Source organism: Myotis nattereri (genome assembly GCF_964212035.1).
Source record: "Myotis nattereri genome assembly, chromosome: 13".
In the NCBI taxonomy this organism is placed as follows: Eukaryota; Metazoa; Chordata; class Mammalia; order Chiroptera; family Vespertilionidae; genus Myotis; species Myotis nattereri.
The window spans coordinates 12,546,820-12,564,028 of record NC_138088.1 but is presented as its reverse complement, the minus strand read 5'-3'; the positions used below and the strand labels follow the sequence as shown (position 1 = coordinate 12,564,028).

The 17,209-nt window shown below is 56.1% G+C and overlaps 1 protein-coding gene across 1 annotated transcript in view; it reads left to right on the top strand.

Annotated features, from left to right (window-relative positions):
- The window catches only part of ZMIZ1 (zinc finger MIZ-type containing 1), a gene marked incomplete at its 5' end in the record, with an annotated part of 100,050 nt that overhangs the window by 12,125 nt on the left and 70,716 nt on the right, over positions 1–17,209 (top strand). Inside the window, one exon of the mRNA XM_081104557.1 lies at positions 376–481. Within this exon, the coding sequence (XP_080960683.1) occupies positions 376–481 (106 nt within the window). The remainder of the gene's footprint in view (positions 1–375; positions 482–17,209) is intronic.

The following is a 17,209-nucleotide window of genomic DNA, read 5'->3' as shown; positions in this document are numbered from 1 at the left end:
TTCTGGGCAACTCCAAGCTGAGGTTCCACGGGAGTCCAGTGTCCTAAGTCAGTGTTTCTCCTTCTGGGCAGATTCGAACTCGGGGCAGGGGGTGTCAGTGCTCTGGGAGGGGACCGTGCTTGGAGGATGAGGGTAGCAAGGCCCTGAGACGGTGGGTACAGGACATCTATGATGATGGCAGGGAGGAGGTGGGCATGGGCCTCCCGGAGTCCGGGAAGCCTGGCGTGGAAGATGTGCTTGTCCGTGTTTGCTGAGTGACTGACGAGGCCTCAGCCTGCCCGCCTCACCCATAAAATGGGCACATCTGCTCCTTGGGCTCAGAGGCCTGGGGTAGGCAGTGACTCACCCCGCCCTTCCTTCCTCTCTTGCTGGCAGGTGGTCAGTCGGGTGGCAGCTCAGCAAGGGTTCGACCTGGACCTCGGCTACAGACTGCTGGCTGTGTGTGCCGCGAACCGAGACAAGTTCACTCCGAAGTCTGCCGGTAGGTGACGACTGGGGGCTCCACGGACATCATCAGGATGTGGGAGGGGAACTGGACTCTAACCCAGGGCTGTTCGCCACCCCCGTTGGTTGGTGCCGAGGTTTACCCAGATGTGGTGTGAGCCTCCAGGAGCAGCCGGGCTCAGAGCCCGTGGGCGGGACTTGTTCCTTGTCTCGGGAAGTATTCTTACCTTCAGGGGCACTTCAGAGCCAGCAGGTGGTCCAAGGCACACCAGACCCCAACAGCAGGCTAAAGGGAGCCGTACATTGTCTCATTTCATCACCACAGTGACCCCTGGGCATGAGCACTGGGATCATTCCCATTTTATAGATGAAGAAACTGAGGCTTAGAGAAGCTGAAGAGATTTCCCCAGGTCACTCAGCTGAAAAGTGGCCGAGCTGGGATTTAAGCCCAGGTCTGTACTCCAGAGTCATCATTCTTAACCCTGACACTCCACTGTAGTCATTCAAAAAAATTGCTAAATAAAAATAAATCAGCACATCCAGGCTTCTAACAGGGACCTCATGGCCCCGTCTTAAATAGAGGCCCTGAAGGAGGCCGGCGGCATTCTGTCTGTGAGGGCTCCACGCCCACCAGGCAGACACGGCTGCACACTCGCCGCCATCCACACCGCTGAGGCAGGGGCGCGGTGCAAGCTTTAACACTCCAAGGGCCTGTCACTACCCAGCCCGGCCCCTGCTGAGCACGTGGTCTCTGAGCCTCCGTTCCCCTCCCCAGGAAGGCAGGAATGACCATGTGACCCACCTTGCAGTGATCACTGTAAGCTCTAGAAGTTTGTACAGCACCAAGCATAGTGTCTAGCTGTTGTTAACATTCTTACCAAGTCAGAACAACTCATTGAAAAAGAAAAAAATCAATGATTTCTCCGTATAAGGATAAAACAGACGTTTTCTCTGAGTTCGTTGATAGGTCTTTGGAGTAGATGTAGAAAGAGCCTTAATGGAAGCATGTAAAGGGCGTCTCGTGATGTGTTTTCCTAAGTCCTAACCTCTTGAGTGAGAGGTGGGCTCCCTCTCAGGTCTGTGGCCGTCGTGCACAGGGTCGCGGGCACTTCTGAACCGTGGGGCAGGGTCTCCTTGGCCAGTCGCTGCTGTGGGATCCTTGGTGCGCCGGCCTGGCCTGAGAAGTCGCTGTTGTATTGAACTGCTTGCCAGAAATGCGCTTGGAATCTCATAAGTGATGTCTGTTCCTGATGGAATCTGCGGTTTTCGTAATGACTTAAGTCAGTACAATTTTGACAAGGTAAAAATGGCTACTTTTCCAAAAAATACACGCATCCATGTCTCTGTTAAGCACCTGCTCTGCGCAGGCACCTGGCCAGGGCTGGGCTACATGAGAAATAAAACAGACTCGGCCCCACCTTGGCAAACTTGCAGTCTGGAGCAGGGATTGGCGAGCTTTTTCTGTAAAGGGCCTGATAGTCAATAGTTTAGGCCTCACAGTCCATATGAAAGCAACCAAAGGCGACATGAATGAGTGTGGCTAGTTCCAATAAAACCTTTTCCACGAAAGCAGGTATAGGCCATGGTTTCCTGGCCCCTGGTCTAGAGAGAGAGAGAGAGAGAGAGAGAGAGAGAGAGAGAGAGAGAGAGGGAAACATTGATCAAATAATCACAGGTGTATGCGCATGTGCATTTGTGTATGTGTATGTATGCATGTGTGTAAATTTAAGCTGTGGTAAGTGCCATGAAGGAAAATTCAGGGATGCCATGAGACACTTGGGGGTGGCGGAAGGCTGAGGAAGAGTTGAATAGATGAAGGAGGAAGAGCTTCCTCCCAGGTAAAGGGAACAACCGTCTGTGCAAAGGCCCTGAGGTAGAAGGAAGCATGGCTTTTGGCAGAACTAACAGCAGTGGTTCCAGAGCCCAGAAGCAGAAGTCAGCAGCAGTGAGAACCCACGGGGCCTGTCTTGAGGATTCTGTCTTTGTTCTAAAAGTAATGAGAACATGGCTAAATTCTCATTTTGCAAAGATTGTTCCAGCTAGAAAAGAACAGGTTGCAGGGGTGGGGTGGGGGGCAGGAGGGGAACTGGTTGACAGATTGCTGGGGACATTAGGACAAGGATGCTGGTGGCTGGACCAGGAAGGCTCCACTTCTCATGGAGTTGGGTGGAGACAAGGGGATGAAACTAGGACGGGGCTGGGGAACATCTGGCACTCGGCCATATAAGGCCCTCGAATTTTGGTCTGGCCCTGCCGAAGCATTAGGGCTGAGTTAATTAAATGTTTGACCACATATAGCAGGCTAATTTTTAAGTTGATAATTTTGCCTGGCCCTCAGATGATGTTATAAATATCCAAATAGCCCTTGGCAGAAAAATGGTTCCCCACCCCTTACCTAAAGGATAGGTCAGAGGCAAAACCAAGGCAGGAAAGCGTCAAAGGGTCAGGGGTAAGCAGGAAAGTGGGGTCCCCCAGAAGCCCCAGCTTTTCCCTGTCGCAGGGAGAGGTCAGGCCCCTTGCAGCCCTCCCTCATGGGTCTCTTATGGCCCCGCTGATGCGTGCTGGGTGCTCCCCGATCTTGCTGCAGCCCCAGCTTTGTGAGACAGGGGGTATGTCCCACACCTATGAAGGAGGGAGCTGAAACTCAGGGAGGCCTTGTGACTTGCCTGTTGTTACACAACACTCCTCTGCTCCTTCCCTGAGGCTCTGTGGGTGCATGGCCTGTGTAACCCGCCTCTGGTACAGCTGTGGGGGCCCCCGTGGCCACCCTGCCCACAGCTGGGCCTGCCCAGGCCCCTCCCAGCCAGGCCTCGGCAGCTCTAGAGTGTCCTCTCTCCTCAGAGCCCCTGCAGCCAGCGTGTGCTGCCTCTCTGCCCTCCAGTCTTTCCGTCTCCATCTGGGCTCCCACCATGTCTGGTTGGCTTGTGCAATTTTCACCCTCCCGGTCTCTCCCCTCCTTTTTCTCTGGGGGTCTCTGACGTTGTCTGTCTGTCTCTGTCTGTCCTTCCCTTCCCTCCGCCTCTCAGACTTTCTCCTTGGTGTTCGTGTGTGCACACATGACTGTGTGTGTGAGATGGTGAGTGTGTCTCGGGGGGATACATGAGGGGGCCTGTGTGTGTGTGTGTGTGTGTGTGTCAGGGGAGCTGTATCTTTGTGTGTCTGTGTGTGTGTCTCCCCTTCTCTCCCGGCCTGCCTCCCCCACCCCTTCTCCTGCTCCCTCTCCCTGTCTGTCTCTCTTGTCAGGAGGCCAAGCTGGGGCCAGATGAGGGCTGGTGGGATGAGATCATGCAGTAAGGAGCGGTGCTTTGTCAGGAGGGATGGCGCTGGGCTGGGCTGGCTGTGCTCGCCAGCATTGGTGGGCTCTGGAGCTGGAGCTCAGGCCTGGGGGCAGTGCTCTTCGTGTGTGAGTGTGTGTGTGTGAGAGGGAGCGAGGGCGAGAGCGAGAGAGAGAGGGAGAGGGAGAGAGAGAGAGAGCAGACACTGCAGCAAACCGCCAAGTCAGGCGTCTCCACGTGGGCCCCTCAGATACCCAGCCCCCAGCTCTTTGTTCTGGTGCAGCCTTTAGCCTGACGCTCGCACACAGGAGCAGGCGCACACGCGGCGGGCAGGAGCCTCCTCCCTGGCAAGGTCCTTGGGGGCCAAGCTGCTCCCTCCTCTGCCTTAGTACGGAAGGTCACCTGGCCTGTCCCCCAGGACTGCAGCATGCCCACCCGCCCCCACTGCCACTGTGTGCCAGCCTGCAGCAACTTGGCAGGCAGCACAGAAATGTCAGCCTCCTCGGCACTTGAGCGGGCCCATGCCTGCTGGCTCCGTGGGCGCCAAGCACCAAGCAGTCACCACCTCCGAGGTCCCCAGGAGCCCTCTGCGTGCCTCAGCTACTGTCCAGCTTGAATGCCCGTGTCCGCTCAGCTGACCTCTGTAACAGCCCAGCAGTGTGTTAAAATAATAGGAATGCCAGATCCAAAGGATGGGGAGCCCGGGTCCAGAGAAGGGGGGGACTGCCCCTGGTCACAGCAAGGCAGACAGAGCCTGGACGAGAGGCTAGGGTGCAGGGGCATGTCCTCGTGCCCTGCCTGTCTCCCTGGGACAGGTCAGTGATGACTGGGCTGTCATCTGGGAGATGCGAGGCACGGGCTGGTGGCCGAGTGGAAAGTGTGGAGAGAGCAGCAGGTAGGGGCTGCCAGGGTGCCCGGGCAGCATCCTGGGAGAGGCAGCCTGTACGTGCCTGGAGAAGGAAGGACAAGGGAGCAGAGAACTCAGGAGGGGAGGGGGGGCTGAAAGAGGCAGCCCCTGAAACCCAAGGAGAGGAGCTCAGCCTTCCCAGTGAGCAGTGGAGAGCGTGGCTGTCAATCACCCGCCGTGAGCTGGAGGTGGCCACCGACACCTGAGGTCCTACCGCAGGTTAGCTGCCTACAGTGGCTCTTCACTGTCCAGTCACATGCCTGCTTTTCAGTGGGGACCTTGAACCCACGACTCACTGGTGGTGGCTGACCCGCCGCAGGGAGTGCCATGCTCCCCCATTGTCACCCACTGAGCATTTCCCACAGTTGGACACACCCAGGCCCTGTGGGCATGTGCGTTTCCCACCTCTGCTCCAAGCACACCCTCACCTCCCACCACAGCCTGAGCCCTGGCCCAGGAGGGAAGCCCCACAAAGCTGGTCGCTTGCTTGTGTTGACCAGCATCTGCTTGCTCCGGTTTCTCTGATGTGTTGACAGCGCCCAGGGGAGTGGCAGCAGACCCTGGGAAGGCGCCCGAGACACGCCCTGGGCCCTAGCCAGCCAGGGAGGTGAAGAATCAGGATGCGGTGGGCCCTGCCTTGCTCCTCCTGGCCTGGGAACCACGCGGGGGGCGGGGGCGGGGGGGCCCACACAGGTCTCTGTCCGACCTGGAGCCCTCAGCCCCAGGGGCTTCCACAGCAGCCCCAGGGCTCAGAGACAGACCCGGTCCCCACGGTGAGAGTCCTGCCTCCTTCAGACGGTTGGGGTGGACCAGGGCACAGGCATTGGGGGCCAGCCAGGTCAGTTCACCACCTCTCCCCAGGCTCCTTAAGCAGGAGAAGGTGGGTTACAAACCCTCTATCTTTGAAAACAATCCTTGCTCCCACCTGGCTGAACGAGGTGGCCTATCTCCCCCTTCACACATCCCCCATGGCCTCCCTATACCCACACCCCCCCCCACACCTCTTGTCCACCCCAGAGCACACAGCAGCCGCCTTCCTGTCACCATCACCAGGGAGGACAAATGGCCTCATTCAGGAACACCCTGCCAGATCTGTCTCTCTAAGACAAAGCTGTGCGCAGCTCTGCGTGAAAAACGGCATGCGGCTGCCCGGCGAGCAGGCGGGATTGGTGGGTGCAAATTGCAAGGGATTTGTTAACGCCTGCGGCTCTCCCAGAGACAGTGGGCAGGCAGGCCCTCCCTTGCCCTTGAAATGCCAGGCTGCCTGGTTGGGCGCCTTGTCAAGGCCAGGGACAGACTTCCTCCTGCACATCGGCCCCCACCCCTCTTCATGTGAGCTCCGCAGAGCTGGGATGTGGGGGAGGGACCTGACCTGGCCCCTGCACTGCAGGCAGGTCCTGCTCAGGAAAGGACTCTGGACTTTATCGCCGGGCCCCTGGGAACGGACTTGCAATCAGCCCTGTTTAATGGACCAAACCTTTCACGTGCTTACCTCAGTTCAGTTGGAGAGGCCACTGGGGCTCTGAACAGCATGCCCATTTTATAGAGGAGGAAACTGAGGCTCCAACAGGGAAAAGACAGGCCCAGGTCACGTGGCTTCCCAGGGCTGGAAGCAGGACTTGGACCTCTGAGTGACCTTGAGCAAGCAGGTGGGGTAGGTTGTCCTGGGCCAGTAGCCCCTGGCTCTCCTCCCCTCCCCCAGCTCCCTGAGGGCTGAGGCCTGGGATCCAGTGGCCTTTTGGAGAAAAAGAACAGTGGGAGGAGCCCATGTGACAGAGGGTTTGTGGACACATGGTTCCCAGGCTAAGGAATTGGGGGGAGGGGTGGCTGTGATGGTCCCTGGGGTGTCCGGCGTGAACAGCCAGGAGGGCACAGTGCCATGGAAGGATGAGAGAAGGCATATTTAGAAAGAGCTTAAGTCCCCAGAAAAGGGAGCTGAGTATTTCTGTGGCCACTCCACAGCCATTGAAAACGAGCTCTCCCAAGAATCATTGCCATGTGGAAATGCTTATGACGTTCGTTTTTTTAGAAGGGAACAAAAGGGGATGTTCTGTATGACCTCAACCAGGTACGAATACATAGAAGACATATATTTATGTAGGCACAGGAAACAGAAAACGGGGGGGATATACCCAAACGTCTGCCTACAAATATTGAATCTCTCAGGTCGGGTGGGGGTGACTCGATTCCGCACATTTTCTCAGGGAGCACGGGTTCTGTTTTTAAGCAGAAGCAGCGAAGGTCGTTGTGGGTTCTTCCTGAGTTTGGCTGGAGTTGGCAAGGGCGGGGGAGACAAGAGCGCCCTTGTCTGCGGGCCGGCTCAGCAGTTTTCCCAGTGCCGGCCTCTCTGGTTCCCCAGAGCCCGGGGCAGGCCTCTGCTCGCGGGGAGGCTGCTCTTCCTGTCTCCACGTCTGCTGCAGGATTAGCTCATCGCTGGCTCCCCCACGGAGCCGGGCTGTGCAGGGGCAGTGCTGCCGAGGCCCAGCTGCTGCATGTCTGCCGTCCAGACCCGTCCTAAGTGAGGATGGGTGGCCGAGTTATACATCCGCCCCTGGCGGGGGTGCCTGGGGGCCAGGACCCTGACAGGCGGTGCAGAAGCCTCTCGACACGGGGGCTGTCTCTCTAACCTGCACTCGGGGACTCCTTGCCCTGGCCCCAGGATTGGGACAGGGGTCTTCGAGGGACGGGAGGGATCGATGAGGCACATGGTAGGGAAAGGCAAGGCTGCTGGAGGAGCCCCAGTGAAATATGTGTCTGAGTTTAGGTTCCACCAGATGCAGACCCTGCGACGAGACTTATTCAGGGGGGTCCCAGAAAACACTGGTAGAGAAGCAGGGAAAAGAGATGGGGGGTGGGGGCCTGGTGAAACGTGTGGTTAAACAAGTACCTGCTGTGGGGCCTGCAAGGAGCTCTGGGAGACTGAGTAGGACGTGGCCTCCTCAGTCTGAGAGGCAGGGACGAGGAGGCGTTGATCCAGCGTCAGGCGTCCACTGTGGGTTGAGGGCTGCGTGGGGTTGGGGCGTGGAAGCGCTGTGGCTGAGTCACGCGCACGGTGAGCAGCGGGCATGAGGAGGCCCCTGGGCTCCAGCAGCAGAGGCCCTCCCAGCACCAGTCACTGCATCCCAGCCTCCCCTTCCCGCCGCTGCCCAGTCCCACTCGTAATAGGGTCGTTTTCTCATATTGTTTCTCGCTCGTTCTGACCTCAAGATGGGCATTTTTAAAGGAAACTCTCTATCGTACATCACTACTGCAACTGGCAGACCAGTGTCCCTCGCCCCAGACACTGTCAAATGAACGGCAACAGAGACCACCCTTGTTGGGTTTAGCTACAGGTTCCGGTTCCGCAGCTAGAGCCTGGGCCAGCTTTCCGCCCGTTAAAAGCATGACGGGGCTTTAGGAATGAGACTCCCCTCCTTGAAATAGCGGCATCCGGGGCACGGGAGGAGAGCTGGCGTGGTGGTGGTTTCCCCACTGGGTCCCACAGCCTCCCACGCCGTCTCCGGGGCCACATCCCCTAGGCCACACCTGAAGGTGCCTCACTCAGAGGACAGAAGTGATGAAGCCTGGGGGGCACTCTACCTCCGTCTCCCCTGGGCGGCGGTGCCCTGCCCAATGCATCTACACCATTTCTCCACCTTCACAGCAACAGGAAGTGTGATGAGGTCACAGACATGAGAAGGCCTCTCAAAATAAAAAAATATTGAAAGGGAGTTGTCTCTCCACCCTCGCCGACACTTGTTTGTTGATTTATTGGTGGCAGCCATTCTGACAGGTGTGGCTTTGATTTGCATCGCTCTGATGATGAGTCACGGTGAGCATCCTTTCATCTGTCTATCGGCCATCTGTATGTCCTCTTTGGAGAAGTGTCTGTTCAGGTCCTTCGCCCATTTCTTAATTGGATTATTTGGTGTTTTTTTGGTGTCGAGTTTTATAAGTTCCTTATAAACTTTAGATATTAAGCCCTTATCAGATGTATCAGCCAATATGTTCTCCCACTCGGGGTTGTAAACACACACTACAATATACAGATGATGTAGAATTGTATACCTGAAGCCTGTATGATTTTATTAATCAATGTCCACCCCAATGAATTCAATTAAAAATCATTTTTTAAAAGAAGAAATGTTTAGGACAAGGAATGATTAGCGTCTTGTGCCAGGCCCACTCTGCACTGAGCACAGGGGCTACGAATACATGTAAAGGCACCACACACAGTCTCCACTCTCAGGGCTTGAAATCAACGAATGCCCCATTCTGTAGGGGAGAAATGACAGCCATCCTGCACCCAGCACAGCCTTTCACACGGCCTTCCTTGTCCAGTCCCGTGAGACCCCCAGACAGGCTGATTCCCACTGAAAGATAAGGAGACGGGGGCTCTGAGGGATGGGGAGGTGACCCGGGCAGGGGCAGAAGTGGGACCAGAACTCTGGCTCTCCTGCTTCTCTGCAGGTGTCCCCCGAGGCTGACAGCCTCCGGGGAGATGCAGGGCCACAGGGTTATCACCCTACAGGCACTCAGGATGCCACCTGCAGCCACCGTGCTGCCTTCGGCTGCCCAGGCCAAAGGGGCATCGGGACAGAGGTCCTGCCAAAGCAGTCCCCCTCCGACCCAAGCTGCCCTGCAGGTGCCATGGCTGCCCCTACAAAGTGAATAAAGCCAGTGGCAGCAATTAATTCCACAGAGCAAAGAGCCAGGTAAGAGGATTAAGGGAGCCAGAGCTTTGGTTTTAAGATGGAGCTTAGCATTCTCACCCCAGAGGAGGGATTTCGTGGGATTCGAGGGTGTGAGAGTGAAATGGAGCAGGGACTTGGCAGAAAGTGGGTGTGGTGGTTCTGGAACTTTTTAAGCAAGCCCTGCAAGCCACAGCCTTGTAAATACTTTCTGGGTGAGACAGGCAGGCAGGAATTAACGATGGGCAGGTGTCATCTGTCTTGCCTATTTAGACTTCCAGGGCCAGGGCATTTGGATTAGGAAAGAAATCTGATGGTGACAGTAAGTGTTTGATCAGCATTTTTCCAGAACCAGGCACCATGTGAAGCATCCATGAACTCACTTATTCCACGTGATCCCACACCCATGCCTCCTCTTTTCCCAGAGGAGGAAATGGGCTTTAGGAAGAGTGGGTCATTTACCCAAGGCCACTTGGCTGCAAAGAGCAGGAATTGTGATTCAAGCAAGACTGTCTGACCCTGAGGCCATAAGCTGCCCTTTACTGAGCACATTGACATGAAATCCTGGGAAAGGATGGGAAAGGCTCAGGCCAGCTTGGCATGATTACCTGAAATGCTTTCAGGGGGAATTTTTTTTTAATCTACTTCAGAGAGGAAGAGAGATGGAGCAAGAGATAGAAACATGAATGATGAGAGAGAATCATTGATCGGCTGCCTCCTGCAAGCCCCCTACTGGGGATCAATCCTGCAACCCTCGGCATGTGCCCTGATGGGGAATCGAACTGTGACCTCCTGGTTCATAGGTTGACGCTCTCAACCACTGGGACACACTGGCCAGCCAAGTTTTTTGGTGTTTTTGTTTTGTTTTTTTGAGAGAGATAGGAAGAGGAAGAAAGAGGGGAGAGAGAGAGAGAGAGAGAGAGAGAGAGAGAGAGAGAGAGAGAGAGAGGAGAGAGAGAGAGAAGGACATCGATTTGTTGTTCCATTTATTTATGCATTCATTGGTTGATTCTTGTATGTGTTCTGACCGGGGATCGAACCTGCAACCTTGGTGTATGAGGATGACACTCTAACCAACTGAGCTACGCAGCCAGGGCCGGAGGTGGAAGCATTAAGTACAGGATTTGATGAGATTTGTCCTTGTTGGTGGCTAAGCACCCACCCAGCTTTGAGCTCATTCAGTATTCACAGCCCCAAGGTGGTGAGTGGCAGAGCCCAGCACAAAGTGAACATGCAGCACATGTCAGCTCTTACCACCACATTTCCTGGTCGGCCCCAGCTTCAAATATATTTTCCAGAAGCCCTTCATCTGTTTCATAGAGAGGAGCAGTAATTAAAAGCCCAGAGTCCCACCCAGCCCTTCACCTGTCAGCCGTGTGACCTCGGAAAAGTCACTTAACCTCTCTCCACGGTCACCTCATTTGATAAAAGGTGATAACAATAACGCCTACATCATAGTTAACGTATATACAGGCTTAGAATCAGGCCTGGTGTCTAGTAAGTGCTGTGTACATGTTAGCCATTTTCTTCCCACATATTGGCACTCAGACTTCCTCAGGATGCCCGTCCTACCTGGAGGCAGCTGAAAACCCTGTGCCTGATGCTGTGCCGTGGTGTGAGGTTTGGAAAATATGGAACTTGTGTGGGTAGGTAGGGCCAACGTAAATACCAACCACATTCACCTCCAAGTGAGTAGATGAGTGGGTCCTAGTAACTCGGGCAGGGCACAGCCCCTTCCTGAGGCTCCAGGCCAGAGCCCAAAGTTGTCTCCAGGACAACAGAGGCTCAGAGGGGGTAAGAGCACCTCCTTTCTCTCAAGCAGAGGAGGGAGGAGAGGAGAGGAGAGGAGAGGGGAGGAGAGGAGAGGAGAGGAGAGGGGAGGGGAGGGGAGGGGAGGGGAGGGGAGGGGAGGGGAGCTGCGGCAGGCTGCACAGGGCAAGCAGCACCTGTCTGTGCCTCGGGCTGGGGAGATTTGAGGGCCTGTGTCTCACCCAGTCTCCCAGCCACCCTTCCCAAGATTCCTTCAAGAGAGAAAGTCACGTTTAAAGTGCTGTCTATGAGCTCCTTCATGCCAAGCACTGGCTGGATATGTTACGAACATCCGAGCTGATACAATGGCGCAACCCATTTTATAGATTGGAAAACTGGCACAGAGAGAGACTTCCTAATTTTCTAAAGCAACTCAAATCCTTTGTGTAAGAGGGCAAGGAATGAATGAGTAGATGGCTCTGAATGGATGGCTTTATGCGTGGCCGACTGAAGAGGAGGAGGCAAGAAGCAAAAGAATGAGGACGGAAGGGTGTGGACCAGGATGGAAGGGCCTGCCCCAACTCCAAATACTTGCTCTGTCTTCTGGAAACTGTGGGTCTCAGCCTGCGGGTCCCGGCTTGGCTGACCTCCACACTTCCGGTGGCCCTCGTGCGGTCTCCTAGGATGGGGCTGGTCTCAGGACATGCACAACCTGGGGACAGCATGGGACAGGGGTCCAGGCTCAGGTTTCAGGATCAGGCTGACTGGTCGCGGCTTAGCTCCATCACTTCCATGCCACGTGTGACCGCGGCCAAGCCCCCCAGCCTCTCGCAAAAGAATGGGTACAAAGTACTTGGCACCAGCTGCCATCGCAAAAGGGCTTCGTGCATAATTGTTCTGATTCTGAAATCCTGCCTTGCCATACAGGCTCTTAGACCTACTTGCTGTGTGGCTTTATGCAAATCACTTCACTTCTCTAAGCTTGGGGTCCAGCCCATCTAAAATCCCAGTCTCCTGGCTGGAGAGGCAGGGATTCTGTTTCCGTGGCAACCCATCTGCCTCTCAAGGGACCATCTGGATCACATCACCCTGGCAAGGTGCTGCCCAGGCAACCAGGTGTTTGTGTTTTGCAGTGGAAGCCCTACACGGTGGTAATTCTCCTCACTGGGGACAGGGTGGTGGCCAGGCAGGTGGCTGGAAGGAAGCATGGCCACCTAGGCCAAGTCTGCCCTTGCTATTCCTGGGCCCAGAGAGGAGCAGACCCCAGAGCTCGGGGCCTCTGGCCAATGACTTTCCTTGAGGAGCTATTTATTATCAGTGGCTTCCTTATATTCCTAGGCGCATTTCCTGGCTTGTTGGGGCTGGCCAGGTGGGAACCGATGCCTGGGGCTGAGCTCCTGTAGATCATTCCAAAGGACCCAGTTTCACCTGTTCGGGATGAAGAGCACCATTGTCTACAGCAGGAAACAGGAATTACTGGGGGCGGGGGGCAGGGGATTAGGAGTCTGCCTTTGAAACAGGCACATAATTATAACGCCAGCGAAACTCGGTGCAAAGGATAAACGGCTTCGCCCTTCCATGGTGCGTGCGGCGCGGGCCCTCATTTATATGCCGACGCGGTGATTGGCACTTAGGGAACCCTCCAGGAGCTCACAGACCTGGGTGTGCTTAGGGAAGGCATAAAGTCAACAGGCCCACATGAGCAAAGGGGGGCTGAAGAAGAGGGGAACCTCCTGGGCCAGCCACTCCCAGCAGTAAGCTCCCAGCCCCGAAGGGTTGGAAAACTGAGTGTCAGGGCAGGGATAGCCCCGGTCCACCATCACCTCACCTAGGAGAACCCTGACTCCCCCACAGGGAGAGCTCTGGCCCCTTTTCCAGACAGGGAAACAGAAGCTCAGAAAGTGGCGGCCATGCCCGGGGTCTCAGCAGGGCCAGGGCAGGGTCTCTCCGCCTCCTGATGGGTTGGCTGCCCGGCAGCTCCGTGCCCTGGAAGCCTGAGGCCTCTGTAAGCTGAGCAAAATAGTCCTCTGCCTCTGCCCTTCCCTCTCTTCCCCTCCCGCTCCTTATTTCCCTCCTCCCTCCCCTCTCTCACTCTCTCCCTCTCCTGCCCCCTTCTTCTCCCCCTCTATCCCTCCCTCTCTTTCCTTCTCTTGCCTTCATTGCCTTTGTCTCCCCTTTCCTCTGGGGACTGCAGCTCAGCTCTGCCTGGAGTACCCTGCATCCTCTGCCCTGGGGCCCAGGCTCACTGTCCACAGATGCCCCTGATCTGCCCCAGCCCAGGCCTGGACTGTGCCCCCGAAATGCCTGCTGCCTTTGGTGCTGCCCCCTCCTGAGCACCCTCAGCTGAGGAAGTGACATAATTGCCTGTATTGCCATTTCCTCCGGGCTCCGTGTGGTCTTGAGCCCACTCTCAGATGTGCACCCCAGATGTTTAGAATCACTTCCTCCCAATTAAGCGTCTGCCCGGAGGCCGGGCGGCAGGGGCCCCGTGTGTGGAGGGCTCAGGTCTGTGAGATGGAGCTTGGGAGAGAGAAGATGGGAGCGCGCCCTCCCCGTGCAGACAGCAGGCAGGAAATGGGTGTGCTGTGGTGCTCCATGGGGAAGCCAAGTGCAGGGAAGTGTGGCCAGATCGCCGGCTGCTTGGCTGTGAGCCGCTGTGGAAGTGAGGCTCTTGGGTGGTCTCCGGGGGAAGACTGGTGTGCCGCCCCCGGGGGACAGGGCTTCTGCATCTGGTTCTTCTCCTCCTACCCCAAATGGAGAGAGAACTGTGAGAGAGGAAAAACAAGAAGAGAGCAGGACAGGGACTGCCCATCTAGAGAGAGAGGAAGGGGGTGTGGAGGTGGCCTTGCAGGTGAGGGTCTGTTTCCTACAAGGCACTCTTGTCCTGGTCCATCAAGGCTGGGCTCTGGGGTCCGGGGTCTCTCCTTGTGCAGAAAAGGCTGCCTCAGCTCAGTGTCACAGACCCCCACGTGCTCACAGCCAGGAGCTGACCCAGGAGCGGTGGCATCCAGGAGGAAGGCCCTGGCTGGCTCTGGGGGATCCAGCGCCCCCAGCAGGGCAGCCTCTGTGCAGGGGACCACCTGAGACCACAGGAGACACATGCCCAGAACTAGCAGGGCTTCCAGTTCGGCAAGAAAACTCCAGAGGTTTTTTACATCACTGACCACCTCTTGTTTGAGACCCAGCGCTGACCAGTCCAGCTGTGACTGCGCTGGCTCTCAGGTGGCCATGGAAGCAGGGACTTCAGTCTTGAGGACCAAGGCAGAGACAGGTGGGCCGTGCCAATGGGAGGAGGAAGGGTCCGTCTGTGGAGTCCATGGACTATGTCATCTTCCTTGAATACACAGAGACCTCATGCCCTCTCGGCAGGGGAGGACTGGGGCCGAGGAGCACCTGAGTGGGGCTGGGGGTGGGGAGGGCAGGACCCGTTCAGGTGTGGAGGTAGGCCACACTGGGCTTGCATGCTGCTCCCCTGCTTTCATGCTGTGTGGCTGTAGGTCACGGACACCACCTCTCTGAGCTTTAGCTGTGCCAGGAAATGGGGCTAACCATACCTCCCTCCTAGGGTTGTTGGTGTTGAGGATTACATGGGGTGACCCTCACTGTGCCCTGCATGGTGTGAAAACTCGGCATCCATTTGCCACATCCAGTCGCTGAGGTGAAACCATTGGGTAGAGAAAACATCCCACCAAAAAAATCAGCTGTGAGAGGAAGAAGGCTGGGTTGAGGAGGAGGATGCTCTGTGCTGGAGAGGAAGGGGAAGCAGGAGGACAGTGCCTTTGGGAGAACACCAGGCCTATGATAAGCATAAATAATAAGTATCGATAGTGGTATTGTTTTTATTGCAACTATTACTCTCTGGCGTGGAGGTCAGAGTGCAAGGGGCCTTTCAGGATCACCTGGCCCAACCCCCTACTTTTATCTGAGAGGAGCTTGGCACAGAGAGAGGGGGCAGTCATCCCAGTCCCTCACTGCACCAGGATGGGGCTGGCATGATAAAACACCACGAATACTCTTCCCAATACTACTAGTACTGGTACTCCCAGGACTGCTACAGTTACTGTAATGCTACCGTTATTAATACTGCCATGCTAAACTTCTAATACTCCCATTATTCTACTACTACACCTAATCAGTTAAGGAGTTAACTTGTATTGAGTCCTTAACCTGGTCCATCTTTACAAAGATATTAAGAAAAAACTGATGGTCAGAGAGGTTAATTACTCGCTTAAGGCCACACAGCCAGCAAGTGGCAGGGCTAGAATTAGACCCAGGCAGTCCTGCTCCAGACCCACACACTTGGGTGCCAGGTCAGACCACGTCCCAAAAGGAGGCAGGAGGCCAGAGGCTTGACAAGCCCGAGTCCTGGATGAATGGAGGCCTAATGCATTCTGGGAGCAGAGCTGCCTTGTGAATTAGCCCAGTGGGCAACTGCCTCTGTCCTGCCTTATCTCATGAGCCCTGAAATCCCACCATTCACATGGTTTTCTTTGGATTAAAGTACTTGACCTTCTGTAAATTAGCCTTGTTCATTCGCTCACAGCGCAGTGAGGCGCAGTGAGCCCAGGTCCCAGATTTGGGCAGGCCTGGCTTCCAGCTCTGGCCCTTTGAAGCTGAGTGACCCTGGGCCTGTCCCTTTGCCCCCCAACAGTGGGATCTTGTATCTGCAGCCCAGCTCAGGGCCTCAGAGTGGACCTCCTGCCCATCCACTCTGAGGGCCAGTATGTCCGGGGCGCGCGTCTGCCCTGCAGCATCACTCTAGCTCCCCCGACACTGAGGACTCCTGGCAGAGCCCCAGGTGCAGCACTTCTTGTAGATGAGACCCTCACCCCCAGGACTCAGGCCAGAGGTGGCAGAAAACCAATCGACTGTGTCTGGAAAAGGCCCGGAAGGCACAGGGTATTCAGCCGCTCATTCAGCCAACAGGTGTGAGCACCCCTGTGCCCGGGCCTGTGCTGGGTGCCGGGCAGAGTGCGCGAGGCGGCTGTAGCCCTTGTCCTCCAGGAGCTCCAGACTGGGAATAAGTGCCCTTCGCCGGTGATGTAATCCTTGGTGGGTTCTGCAAAGGCAGGTGGAGGGGACCAGGAGCCTGGGAGCGCACTCAGCACTGTCGGGAGAGGAGGGAGGGGAGTGCACCGTGGTGACAGATTCCTGATGATGTAATCATTGATGGCTTCTATAAAGACAGGTGGGGGGGGGGGGGGGCACGAGCCTGGGAGCTTAGAGAAGGCTTTCTTGAGGAAATGGCCTTAGCAGGAAGGCTGCAAGGAGAAAATATGCCCAGAGAGGAAGCTGGAGAAAGGCATTCCAGGCAGAAGGAACAGCATGTGCAAAGGCCCCAGGTGCAGGAGGAATGTGGGTTCATATTTCCTCTCTACGTCTCTGACTTGGTGTCCCTTGTGCAACATGCTTCCCTCTGAACCACAGTTTCCTCACCTTTAGAATGGGAACAGTGACACCAGGGTTCCAAGCCACCTGGGGGTTAAGGGACAGGAAGGTGCTAGTTCCTGGCACTGCTTCCCTGAATGCCTACGTAGGCAACCTGGGGACTGCCTCTTGGCTCCTGCTTCCCACCACCCGAGGTCTCTGTCAGTCCTGGTTGTTCCTCAGTGCAATTAGGTAATTAGGCCAAATTCAATTACACACCACACTCCCGGGTCTGTCTGGGGCCCGAGGGGGGCATGGGCTCCCCTTGCTGAGGGGACCAGTGTTCCCAGGGCTGCAGCTTTCTACCATGCATCCCAGAATACTGCCTGCACCCCAAATGGGGAAACTGAGGCAGTGAAGAAGTAGTACTGCTTGGCCCCAACCATAGCATCCTAAGGGCTGAGATCCCAGGGCTGATTTTTTTTTCCTTCTTAAGAGCCCCAGTCCACGATGCTGGCCATGGCTTGCCCTGCCTTTCAATTCATCAAGGGCATCTGGCTCCTCATCCCCTTGGAAAGGCCCCCAGATTGAGGGCGAGGGGTGGGGGCATGGCGGGGGGAAAGCTTCCCTGCCACCCTGGGATTTGTGGCAGTTTCCCTTCCCAGCTGCATGCTGGCACCCAGACCCTGTTCAACTATGATTGGCAGTCGGTTTCTAAGGAGAGCCTGCCTCCAGTGAAGGTGAGCAAACCAGGGATTATAAATGCCTGTAAGGAACTTGTTGGAGGCACCCAGACA